The sequence below is a fragment of the Cherax quadricarinatus genome, chromosome 7 (genome assembly GCF_038502225.1).
Source record: "Cherax quadricarinatus isolate ZL_2023a chromosome 7, ASM3850222v1, whole genome shotgun sequence".
Lineage (NCBI taxonomy): Eukaryota > Metazoa > Arthropoda > Malacostraca > Decapoda > Parastacidae > Cherax > Cherax quadricarinatus.
Genome location: NC_091298.1, coordinates 62,163,751 through 62,177,476, shown reverse-complemented (window position 1 = coordinate 62,177,476; position 13,726 = coordinate 62,163,751). Strand labels below are relative to the sequence as shown.

General features: G+C 41.4%; 1 protein-coding gene across 4 annotated transcripts in view; it reads left to right on the top strand.

The window, feature by feature from the left end:
- Positions 1 to 974: 974 nt before the first annotated feature.
- The window catches only part of LOC128687050 (uncharacterized), a 56,934-nt gene continuing 44,182 nt past the window's right edge, over positions 975 to 13,726 (top strand). The window contains exons 1-2 of one of the 4 annotated variants that reach the window (XM_070082583.1): positions 975 to 1,272; positions 1,716 to 2,262. In XM_070082583.1, the coding sequence (XP_069938684.1) occupies positions 1,718 to 2,262 (545 nt within the window). In that variant the 5' untranslated portion in view covers positions 975 to 1,272; positions 1,716 to 1,717. Of the gene's footprint in view, positions 1,304 to 1,542; positions 2,263 to 13,726 lie in introns of all 4 variants that reach the window. The other 3 variants (XM_070082581.1, XM_070082582.1, XM_070082580.1) reach the window with 3 other exon arrangements.

Here is a 13,726-nt window from a genome sequence, read left to right as displayed (position 1 = left end):
GTTACTGGCCGTCTTCTTGTCATCAGTGCCGAAGTTGGGAGACCACTCTCTCCCGCCTTCGCATTGGCCACACTCGTCTTACTCATGGGTATCTCATGGAGAGGCACCCTGTTCCTCTCTGTGAGCAGTGTCAAGTTCCAGTATCGATTAGCCACATTCTGTTAGACTGCCCTCTCTATCAACGAGCACGCAGAATTTACCTCCAACGTCGTCTTCGTTCTACTACTCTCTCTTTATCTTCCCTTCTTGCTGATGGACCCTCCTTTAATCCTGACTCTCTCATTGACTTCTTGACAACGACCGATTTACTCCACAAACTCTGATGATACTTTTCGCACTCCCCTCAGCCCTTTCTGGTTCAGTCTCTTGCTGCCCTTTACCCTTTCACCATCCACTGCCCCGCTGTTATCCGTAACCTGTTGCTCATCCATCTCCCTTTTGCCACCTGATGCCCTCACTTCCTTCCTGCCCTGCAGCGCTGTATAGTCCTTGTGGCTTAGCGCTTCTTTTTGATTATAATAATAATTGATTTACGGAATTGGATCTGTGCTCCAGTTCCCCGAATTAAGCCTGAATGCCTTCCACATCCCCCCCCCAGGCGCTGTATAATCCTCCGGGTTTAGCGCTTCCCCCTTGATTATAATAATAATAATGTATTTCACAAGCCTACGTTCCCCTCCTCTACTTCAGTGATCCAAGAAAGGTATCCTCTTATCTCGTGACCCTATCAGAATAGTCTACATAAAATTAGGCATGTCAGTAGTTTCAATAACCTTTCCCTAGTTAAAGTACAGTTGAAATTCTGAAGTTAACCGGATGAGACATTCTCAAATTACAAACGAAACCCTTGGAGAGAAAAAAACGTCTTTAGCACGTAACACCAAGTTTAATAATGTAGGTAAATGATACATAACATATGCGTAATGTAATCTAGGAGTGAACTACTATGACTAGCATCAGTTTGGGTTAAATTATTCACTGGTAGGTAACCAGGCCAGAGAATTCAGTGTGGCGTTGACGGCCACCGTGTGTAGACGTGGGAGTTCTGTGCTCTGCAAACATTACCACTGACGTTTCTCATTTAACATTGACGAACCGTGTTCAAGGAATGCTGATGGACGGACTTGGGTGTATAATTAGTTCTAAGAGTTATATACCTGAATTATGAAAGCTAAACTAGGATTTGGAAGGCACATGTAATTGCCCGGGTAGCGTGTTTTACATGATTTGCGATGTTGTGAAATAGTTTACCGATTTTCAGCATTGAGAGGTGTATGTATCTACCGATTTTCTGCATTGAGAGGTATATGTATCGTTGTATATACAGTATACATTGAGTTTACTTTAATCCCTATTTTAGGGATTATTCTTATTAGTTATGTACGTACATCCTTAATGACCTCTGTTCAACGATAATCGTTTAACCTAACCAAACTAACAATTTCACACATGTATATCATGGAAAATTATGTAATATCGCTTTTGAGAACCTTTTGAATATAGTCAACATTCTGTTACATTAAAATTAAATAATTTGTACAGAAAAAAAATCAAACATTTAGTGGGAAAAAAGATGGTTAATTACACACAAGTGTTTATCTGAACATTACATAATTTATAGTATGATATTAACTTTACAATGAACTGTACCCACCAAGGTGATGGATGTTACTAAAACATTGTAGTGTTTTTCATTGGTTCATATTTCCTGTCAGTAATGCGTGGACCCACTATGTGTTGGCGAGTAGTATTAAAACTTGTGTTGGTGGTGGAGGGGACCAAGAGTGTGGTTGTAAGCGAAGTAAACGTTAATAATGGCAGCCAATGGGCAACCCAGCCTCTGACGGGAACTGCCATGATGTCCGCTTTGCCCTCTTCCCAATTGATGGAGGTCGCGCACTACGGCATCAAGGAACGCCACCTGCCTTCTGAAGCACCTCGCCACCCGCACAGACCTGTTGAGAGAAATAGAAAACCCATCCCGAGAGGATCAGTAGCCATTAACACTTACTACAACCCTACTACTGGTCTTGCTCGCCACCCTCACAGCCCTGGTGTCGACTCCCCTCGAGCCTATCCTGGAGCACCTGAAGGGTCTGCAGGGACAGTTAGTGTGTGGATGGACTCTCTGCCGTCTGGTAAAGATGGCAAACCTGGAACCTCTGTAAGGAGTCTGGACCCGCTGGAATACCTTGTCGAGGACGAAGATGAGGCTGAACCTGGCACGTTGCAAGCAGCCTTGCATACACTATGGACACAAAGGTAAGATCAATATCACATAAGTTTTATACCTTCTCACACTGCATACTAGAAGTGTTGTAGGACGTAAAAGAACCCTGTTGGGTGAATATTATTGAATGTAAATTGGCAGTATGCTGCAAAACGGTGAAAGGAAGCCAAACTATAAAATTTTATTAAATTTCGCTCTTTTCAGCTTTTTTCTTTTTCAAATATATTTGCACAGCATATTTAGCGCTTTTTATGAATATTAATTAACCCTATCCAGTGTCTACTTTTGCTCCCTTCCCCTTTTTTGCGTTTTTCTATAGAAAAGTTTTTGATAAATCTTTTTCTTATTTGTTTTCCAAACAGTTTAGTATCTTTAATTCTATATTGTGAACTGGAAGGTAATTGTCGTTAGCCTAGATTGCTAGAAAATTAGTTGTTAATTCAAGGTCAACCTTTGTCTTACGCACCCATCTGATGGTAAGTCTGGGCTCTCAGAAGTCTCTTAAATGCTTTATAATGTGTGTCGCCTTAGTGCTGCACCTTTCATGACTGACCTCGCATATAGTATATAAAATCTTGAATGATTTCTTGAGACCCCATGAAGATTGCTGCCAACTGGTAATGTAACACACGACATATACGTTATGGACATTTAACTCTTCACTGGGGTCTTAATGCGTGTAAAGAAATTAGGGCTACTCCTTTTCAGTATAATAATGACATACAATACAGACAACAAGACATTTGTGCAGTTACGTAAGTTTATTCCGAACGTTTTCGCCTACACGGTAGGCTTCAATCGAATACAGAGGTGGCAAATATGGAGATAGCAGAGGCAGTGGAGAGGTAATAATGTGATCACACTTATTAACCTTGTAATATAGTACTTTTAAGTGGTCAGTCCATCAGCAAGATGTTTGTCTTCATAGTCTTTAAAACTGAAACATGGGAAAGGAACATTTTATAGTGCCAGAGTTAAGGGCAGAGAATGGAGATGACTTCATAAAAAGCTGGACCCACTAGAAGTAAGAACGTAAGAGGAACACTGCAGGCAAGCCTGTTCCATGCAATGCAGGTCCTCAAATGCAATTTTTCTCACTCATAACTAGTGCTTCAGCATCACATTGTTAAAAAATTATGTAGTTGAGAACATCGCCGAAATGAGAGACTGACCACATCAAGGCTGATGGACTGACCACATCAAGGCTGATGGACTGACCACATCAAGGCTGATGGACTGACCACATCAAGGCTGATGGACTGACCACATCAAGGCTGATGGACTGATAATAACATCACCTTTCCGCACTTTCCACCTCTGAATTAGGCCGATGACTGTGTAGGAGAAACTTTTCAGAATGGATACCTAACAATGTCCTTAATGCATACGCCTTGCTCATCTTCCCTTCAGTTCACCAGGCGGGTTTAGCGTTTCTGCATAAATGTTATAAATAGAGGGGGGGGGGTCCGAATCTGGGACACGGGACAGAGACATATTCGTCATTTCTTGCCATTTTCTTAAGCTTCCTTCCCTCAAGAGGGTCGTTGATGTGGGTGAGGGACTCTTGATTCAAGGAATTAGACTTGTTCTCCCATTATTTGGCTTGAATCTGTTTGCCTCTCGTACTCCCAGGCACTGTATGGCTTCAGCGATTTTCTCTACATAAAATAATTCACTTACTGGTACTAAATTACCTTCGGTTCGCGCTTCATTTTTTTAGTCTAATATAATTGAGTACAAATAGGCAGCGCGTCTGTCGCATGCTCAACAGACGAAGATTCAAGCCTCCACCACGTCTTAACGCTGAATAACCCATGAATTTAATGCCTAACATGAATTAAACAAATTAGTCTCGATATATTTCATGTTTTGGCATTATGGCGTGTTAATAATTGGTTGAGTTGACAGTGTACTCTAAGTCTAATCTAATGAACAGTTAATCTAACCTTACTTTTTTTACCCAAATAACTTAAATGGAAAAAATTACCGAAAACTCTTGAGTTTGACTTGGCATATAAGGAGATAGGTTGTAGCATAACCGTGGCGTGCGCTCTGATAATTCACCGAACCACAAATAGTGTATATAGTTAGAATTATATATGGTAATGCGTAACTGTGCTTCTCGTGTATTACAGTGTACTCAGGGTTATATATGTAGTTTCCTACCTACGAGAATTGTGTAATACGTAATACTACGTTGTAGTGACGGAGGTTTAAATCTAGCGGAATATTACTGTACGGTAAAACTCTGAACTGGAGTCGCTTTAACATATTGCTTAACTCGGCTAGTGGAAAATGGTGGTTCTATTCGTCCGAAAAAAAAGGGGGGGCAAATATTTCCGGACACTGATCTTTTGTCAAATGATTAATCATAACCTGTTAAGTATCCGCTGACTTACCTGAAATAGGCTTTACAGTCGTTTAATAAATGAAGATCATTACCTAGTAGTAGTGCCCTAAGATAGTGTGTTCGTTGGTGTTGTCTTTTTAACAAATGACCATGAGCCTTCCAGAAGCAAGTGTAACGTGTGGCATTGTCGTGCTTTTTATGTAGTCGGTTATGCAAGCAGAACTCTTTTCAAATGCTTTCGAATAAATCTTATGCATTAATAAGTATTTTTTCGTGGCTTAACATAGAATGTTCAGTTAATTTTGCATTAAAAGAAACCACAGTCTTCCATAACCTTCCAAAAATTACTATGATTTAACTTAATCCACCTCAGGTTTATCATAAAATATAGCTAATATTTAACATCAGTAAAAAAAAATTTTTTTTTCTGCAAAAATATAGCAGAAAGATATTTACCGCTCTACCTGCATTGTACATGTATATATAATGATATATGCACTCTTTCGGCTGACAAATCTAGCTCATTGCTAGTCCAGAAACCTTGAAGACGCATAGAAAACCATAGATTCATAAAATATTACTGTCTTCCTAGTTACAAGGTTTGATGCATGGACTGCTGTTAATGTGCTTAACAATATTCCTCACCGTACTCAACTCTTGCATAGATTTCTTTGATCGATTTTTTTTATTAGCCGACATGTGTTGCTAAGTGCAACAGCCGAAATGAATGTAGGTGAATTACGTTACTAGAGGCATAGCTGTGTAATTAAAGTTGTTGAATCATCACTTTACAGGACAATGGCCTTAGCCCTCCCATGCTTAATATTCAAATAAATAATCTGCAAAATTCTACCAAGTAGTAAATTATTTAGGCCTCGTACATAATTTAAGTGGTTATATATTTAACACCGGCCATCTCACCGAGGTAGGGTGACTCGATAAAGAAGAAACGAGAAAAAATGCTTGTATATACTAAATTGTATAGAATTTGACCTAGGATACCTGAATAAATTCAAACAATGACTGTTCCATTAGTCTAGGCCCATGCACCCTAATAAATAAATATTGATGGACTGACTTGATCGAACAGTGACTGGTGGTGATGGGTCCAGCGCTTTACCGCTAGTTAAAAGACGAAATTTGATCTGCAAACAATGAGACAGGAGAAAAGCGATGAAAACTTTCTTAGTATCTATTATACAAATAGCCGGAGTGCAAAAAAAAAAATAATTGCAGATGTAAGAAATGAAGATACAGCAATAAATGAAAACTGGTACAATTTGATAAATGCGTACATGCCTGCTGAATTCCACATACAGGGGTATAGACTATTCCATACAACCAAATAGATTGAAGCCAATCAAATCACTGGGCCCTGATGAGCTGTTTACAAAGGGTTCTAAATGGATAGGAACTTGCCTAGTCTCAACATTTTACTACTAGCGAGTGTTGTGCAGGATAAATGGAAAACGGCAAATGTGATACCCATTTACGAGGAGGGAGACAGTCCACTCAGCCTAATCTCAGTTGCGGGAAAGTTGATGAAATCAGTAACTGCTGATGCAATTCGAAGCCACCTTGGAAAAAAAAATTGATCACGGATCTCTACGGTTTTACAAAGGAGCGTTCTTGTCTTAAGAATTTACTAACATTTTTCATAAGTATTCAAGGTAGTAGATCGTGATAAAAAAAAAATTGTGATCTTGTGTATATGGACTTTAGTAAGACCTCTGATAAATTCCTCCAAGCAGGAGACTGATTAAGAATGTAGCGGCACATGGAATAGGAGAAATCTCCTGGGGTCAAGTCATGGCTGACCGATACACAAGTGTGCATTAATAGGGATAAATAATGAGAACCTGTTAAGAGTGGTGTGCCACAGGGGTCACTGTTGGAACCTATTCACAATCTACATAAACAACATTGATGAGTGAATAAATAGCAACATAATTTCTCGTGTGTGCGCACTATAAAAAGCAGCAGGATGACTTGGATAAGTTGATGTTGTGGCCGGAGAAGAAACAAGGAAAAGGAAATAACTATGGCACTTTTATGCTAAACAATGCAGATTTTCATCAGTGAATGAAGCGGATCTATGAGTATTGGTTAACAAGAATTTGAAGTCTTGACAACAGTGCACAAGTTTGCACAGTAAAACTAATATAATTCTTAGCTTAATATCAAGAAGTATAAATAATAGAATTCCTGAGGTTATGCTGCGACTTTATATATCTGGTTAAACCTCGTTTATATTACGCTGCTCAGTTCTGGTCTCCATATTACAGGATGGACAAGAGTAAATGCGCTCGAAAACATAGAGAAGGAAGACTAAGTTGATTCCATGTACTAGATATTCTTTCGTACGAAGACATGCTGAAGGCATTGAAGTTGCACTTTTTGGAAAGGTGTGGAATTAGGGGAGATATGACTGAAGTGTACAAATGGAAAACGGGAATAAAGGGTTGGACGAGTACATGAGTGGGTGTGAATTGAACCTGCCTGTTCACCATAGGATATGCATAGGGTGCACAAGAAATAAAATTGAACTATTCATCAACCACCTCTAGAAAAGCAGGAATCAGAACAAATGCACGTCACATTATTTATATTAATAAATAACTTGAATATTGTAGTGCGTCATATCTGAACTGAGACGCTACAAAATAATTAATAAATATTAATGCGTAAGTGATGAAAGTTGTGTATCTAACATGCACATCATACAGGATAGTTGTTTAGACTGGTTTTGCATAAACATATTCAGTTTTAATCCCAGGAGCTCTAGAGTTGTATTTTAGCAGACTAGTGGATGGTAGCCTAGTGAGGCAGTGCGTGAGCTCGGAGGCGTTGTCAGCGCACCTCACTGCTTGGATATCAAGAGCATAACAACGCCTAGTAATTATATATTCCGTTACCCAACACATGCTGCCCACCTGTTGGTGCCGAGTAACAGCAAGCTTTCCTGGCTATTCTGTACGTTCTCTCTGGATAGCAGTCGTGAAATTTAGCAACATCTTCCTAGATAAATATTCAAGTTTTACACAAATATTAGGCGCGATAGTCAGGACACTTTGTAGACATGATTTAATTTTTGCAGTTTCATTATTTGCCACATAAATATTTATATATTTGAAATCTAACCTAGTTGTTTCATTAGAACGAAGTATAAGGTTTACATTGATTTGATTGAAATGCACATACCTGGAGTTTACCTGGAGAGTTCCGGGGGTCAACGCCCCCGCGGCCCGGTCTGTGACCAGGCCTCCTGGTGGATCAGAGCCTGATCAACCAGGCTGTTACTGCTGGCTGCACGCAAACCAACGTACGAGCCACAGCCCGGCTGGTCAGGAACCGACTTTAGGTGCTTGTCCAGTGCCAGCTTGAAGACTGCCAGGGGTCCAGTGCCAGCTTGAAGACTGCCAGGGGTCTGTTGGTAATCCCCCTTATGTATGCTGGGAGGCAGTTGAACAGTCTCGGGCCCCTGACACTTATTGTATGGTCTCTTAACGTGCTAGTGACACCCCTGCTTTTCATTGGGGGGATGTTGCATCGTCTGCCAAGTCTTTTGCTTTCGTAGTGAGTGATTTTCGTGTGCAAGTTCGGTACTAGTTCCTCTAGGATTTTCCAGGTGTATATAATCATGTATCTCTCCCGCCTGCGTTCCAGGGAATACAGGTTTAGGAACCTCAAGCGCTCCCAGTAATGGCTCAAGTGTTGTAAGAGTCCTACGGGTTTAGCACTATTCCATGAATATAATAAATCAGTAATAGACTGAGAGGTTTACTTTACTATTGGTTATGTTGGGCACGATTTATGTCGATGGCTGACGTTGTGCCTCTCAAGAATTGCTCACTCATGGATCGTATGCCGCATTACTGGGTAATCTCAACACGGCAGTTTAAGTAATTTGTTACATGGGGTAAGGCCTGTTCATCAGAATCTGCTGACAGTTATGGCTTATGACGTGAAACGAATTATCGATATGGAAAGAGGAATGTGGGAAAATTTATCTCTAATTCTATTGTGATTGCATTAAGTGAATTGGTATTGATTTGTAGTAACGATTTGATAATGATAGCATAAATTTAATGTTACAGTAAAAACGGTATATATTTAAAGCACTAAATAACCAGACGGTTCTAATGATAGTTAAATAAAGCATAATTGATCATATGGCTGATTAGAAATGCTCTTGTGCTCACGTCATAGGGTGGCCTTCATGATGAAGGGCTCTTGATCAGAGGAATTTGAGCTATTAATCTCATTCTCTATGGGTTTAGTGGCTAGCTTCGCATGGGGTAAATGGGGGGATAAATGTTCTCAAAATAAATACTGACCCACTAACCAAGAACTATTTAAACAAGATCATAACGGTGGTCATTATTAACAGTATTTAACCTGTAGCTTAATCTGAATTAGTCCACACGGTTAGCCCAGGTAAAGCAGCACTTAAGATAACTGTCTTGGTCAGTGTGGTTAGTAATAAGTCTGCTGGACGGTACCAACTCTCAGCGTCTAGGCTGATGTTGTATAGGAAGGGTTATCAGCCTTTTTGAGTACAAGAACCTTTATTTTAAACTTTAAAAGAAATCACGGACCTCATTCATGATGGTTATAATTTTAGGTGGCGTTAATTGACGAAATCGAGGAGCAATATTTGCTGCTAAGCTTCACAGACCCCTTTTAATAATTCTGCCGACCCCTGCTTCTTTCCAGGGGTCCACGACCCCCACTTTGGGAACAGCGGCTTTACAGTTCAAAACTTTATTTGTGACTTAAGTTTATTCAGGTATACACAAATAGTTACATAGAATTATCATACATAGCAGCATATGTGTAGAGACCCTAGGATAACAGATTGATCTTAATATAGGCATTAGTCTTAAGAGATACAGCATGAATGGGAACTACAATAAGAACTACAATGAAGTTCTTATAGAACAGTAACTATTTTTTTATTTAATAGTTTCCATTAATGCTGTAATGCCATTAAAAACAACTATTTAATGCATTTTTGTGTGTGTAAGGAGTCTTTAATATATTTGGCCATTTTTCCGTTACTCGTATTGTCATAAAATGTTAATGTACCCTAAAGTTACCAGTATTTTAATTGTTTTTGACAAACTCTGTTACCCTACCAGGGAACAGTGTGGCTGTGGTAAGGTAATTGTCATTCAGTTGTAACCGGTGGAGGGGCCACACTAGATGTGGGATGTGCTGTCCCCCAGCTGTTGTCAAGACACCGTACAATTGTGTGTGATGAATGGTTTTGAAAATCGACAAGTTGAAGAATTGAGACACTTGTGAAACATGGGAATCTTTATTGAAGAAACGTTTCGCCACACAGTGGCTTCATCAGTCCTATACAAAGCAGGAAGGTATAAGGAGAGGAGTTTGAGGTAATCAGTCCCTCAGCCTGGAGTCGATGCGTTCAGTCCATAAATCTTGTAGAAAGACTGATGAACTGAACAAGTAGACTCCAGGCTGAGGGACTGATTACCTCAAACTACTCCTCTCCTCGTCTTGCACGCGAATGTAATTTAAGGGACTTCAGTCTTTCTTCATACAGAAGATTTCTAATGCTATGAATTAATTTTGTCATTCTTCGTTGAATGTTTTTTAACGAATTTATATCCATTCTGTAATATGGAGACCAGAACCGAGCTGCGTAATCTAGGAGAGGCCTTACTAATGACGTATAAAGCTGTAGAATAACCTCTGGACTTCTGTTGCTTACACTTCTTGATATAAATCCCAGTTATTATGTACGCTTAGGCATTGCTGTCTTGGTTTAAGGTTGCTGCTTACCATAACCCCCAAGTCCTTTTTGCAATCTGTATGGCTGTTCTACGTTATTTAACTTGTAAGTGCTAGGGTTATGAGCGCTCCTGAGCTTCAGAACCTTGCATTTATCTACATTGAACTGCATCTGCCACTTTTCTGACCATGAATTGAGTTTGTCTGAATCCTCCGGAAGTTCCTTGACATCTACGTTTGAATCGATTATCCTACCTATCTTCGTGTCATCGGAGAATTGCTCATATCACTAGTAATTCCCTCATCAACAACGGGCCTAAGACTGATCCCTGTGGAACGCCACTAGTTACAGATCCCCACTCGGATTTAACCCCATTTAAACAAGTCAATAAAGGATCACATTACACTGCATGTGTGTTTATATTTCAATTGTGTAGGTATTTTATACCATTTCCAAGCGCACTGCTTCTTATTGGTGAGCCATGACTCTATCCATGACAGCACTTGGATGATCACCTATAAATTACCTACAACGGCTCCAAAAGTCAAACCGACTTGTGTCCATTGGGTCTTTATTGCATATTCTTTAAACAAACTGGCCATATCCCACTGAATCAGGGTAGCCCAAAAAGGGGTTATTAGCCTTTTTCTCCCAGCATTTTAGTCGCCTCTTACGACACACATGACTTACGGAGGAAAAATTGTTCCACTTCCCCATGGAGATGAGAGGAAATAAAAAAGAACTAATAAGAAAATAGAAAAGTGTGTGTGTGTGTGTGTGTGTGTGTGTGTGTGTGTGTGTACTCACCTAGTTGTACTCACCTAGTTGTACTCACCTAGTTGTACTCGCCTAGTTGTACTCGCCTAGTTGTACTCACCTAGTTGAGGTTGCGGGGGTCGATTCCGAGCTCCTGGCCCCGCCTCTTCACTGATCGCTACTAGGTCACTCTCCCTGAGCCGTGAGCTTTATCATACCTCTGCTTAAAGCTATGTATGGATCCTGCCTCCACTACATCGCTTCCCAAACTATTCTACTTACTGACTACTCTGTGGCTGAAGAAATACTTCCTAACATCCCTGTGATTCATCTGTCTTCAGCTTCCAACTGTGTCCCCTTGTTACTGTGTCCAATCTCTGGAACATCCTGTCTTTGTCCACCTTGTCAATTCCTCTCAGTATTTTGTATGTCGTTATCATGTCCCCCCTATCTCTCCTGTCCTCCAGTGTCGTCAGGTTGATTTCCCTTAACCTCTCCTCGTAGGACATACCTCTTAGCTCTGGGACTAGTCTTGTTGCAAACCTTTGCACTTTCTCTAGTTTCTTCACGTGCTTGGCTAGGTGTGGGTTTCAAACTGGTGCCGCATACTCCAATATGGGCCTAACATACACGGTGTACAGGGTCCTGAATGATTCCTTATTAAGATGTCGGAATGCTGTTCTGAGGTTTGCTAGGCGCCCATATGCTGCAGCAGTTATTTGGTTGATGTGCGCTTCAGGAGATGTGCCTGGTGTTATACTCACCCCAAGATCTTTTTCCTTGAGTGAGGTTTGTAGTCTGACCCCCTAGACTGTACTCCGTCTGCGGCCTTCTTTGCCCTTCCCCAATCTTCATGACTTTGCACTTGGTGGGATTGAACTCCAGGAGCCAATTGCTGGACCAGGTCTGCAGCCTGTCCAGATCCCTTTGTAGTTCTGCCTGGTCTTCGATCGAGTGAATTCTTCTCATCAACTTCACGTCATCTGCAAACAGGGACACCTCAGTCTATTCCTTCCGTCATGTCGTTCACAAATACCAGAAACACCACTGGTCCTAGGACTGACCCCTGCGGGACCCCGCTGGTCACAGGTGCCCACTCTGACACCTCGCCACGTACCATGACTCGCTGCTGTCTTCCTGACAAGTATTCCCTGATCCATTGTAGTGCCTTCCCTGTTATCCCTGCTTGGTCCTCCAGTTTTTGCACCAATCTCTTGTGTGGAACTGTGTCAAACGCCTTCTTGCAGTCCAAGAAAATGCAATCCACCCACCCCTCTCTCTTGTCTTACTGCTGTCACCATGTCATAGAACTCCAGTAGGTTTGTGACACAGGATATCCCTTCCCTGAAACCATGTTGGCTGCTGTTGATGAGATCATTCCTTTCTAGGTGTTCCACCACTCTTCTGATAATCTTCTCCATGATTTTGCATACTATACATGTCAGTGACACTGGTCTGTAGTTTAATGCTTCATGTCTCTCCTTTTTTAAAGATTGGGACTACATTTGCTGTCTTCCATGCCTCAGGCAATCTCCCTGTTTCGATAGATGTATTGAATATTGTTGTTAGGGGTACACATAGCGCCTCTGCTCCCTCTCTCAATACCCATGGGGAGATGTTATCTGGCCCCATTGCCTTTGAGGTATCTAGCTCACTCAGAAGCCTCTTCACTTCTTCCTCGGTTGTGTGCACTGTGTCCAGCACTTGGTGGTGTGCCCCACCTCTCCGTCTTTCTGGAGTCCCTTCTGTCTCCTCTGTGAACACTTCTTTGAATCTCTTGTTGAGTTCTTCACATACTTCACGGTCATTTCTTGTTGTCTCTCCTCCTTCCTTCCTTATCCTGATTACCTGGTCCTTGACTGTTGTTTTCCTCCTGATGTGGCTGTACAACAGTTTCGGGTCAGATTTGGCTTTCGCTGCTATGTCATTTTCGTATTGTCTTTGGGCCTCCCTTCTTATCTGTGCATATTCGTTTCTGGCTCTACGACTGTTCTCCTTATTCTCCTGGGTCCTTTGCCTTCTATATTTCTTCCATTCCCTAGCACACTTGGTTTTTGCCTCCCTGCACCTTTGGGTAAACCATGGGCTCATCCTGGCTTTTTCATTAATCCTGTTACCCTTGGGTACAAACCTCTCCTCAGCCTCCTTGCATTTTGTTGCTACATATTCCATCATCTCATTAACTGGCTTCCCTGCCAGTTCTCTGTCCCACTGAACCCCGTTCAGGTAGTTCCTCATTCCTGTGTAGTCCCCTTTCTTGTAGTTTGGCTTCATTCGTCCTGGCCTTCCTGCTTCTCCCTCCACTTGTAGCTCTACTGTGTATTCGAAGCTTAAAACCACATGGTCACTGGCCCCAAGGGGTCTTTCATATGTGATGTCCTCGATATCTGCACTACTCAAGGTGAATACTAAGTCCAGCCTTGCTGGTTCATCCTCTCCTCTCTCTCTCTTGTAGTGTCCCTTACGTGTTGGCACATGAAGTTTTCCAGTACCACCTCCATCATCTTAGCCCTCCATGTATCTTGGCCCCCATGTGGGTCCAAGTTCTCCCAATCGATCTCCTTGTGGTTAAAGTCACCCATGATCAGGAGCTTTGCCCTGCATGCATGAGCTCTTCTGGCCACTCTAGCCA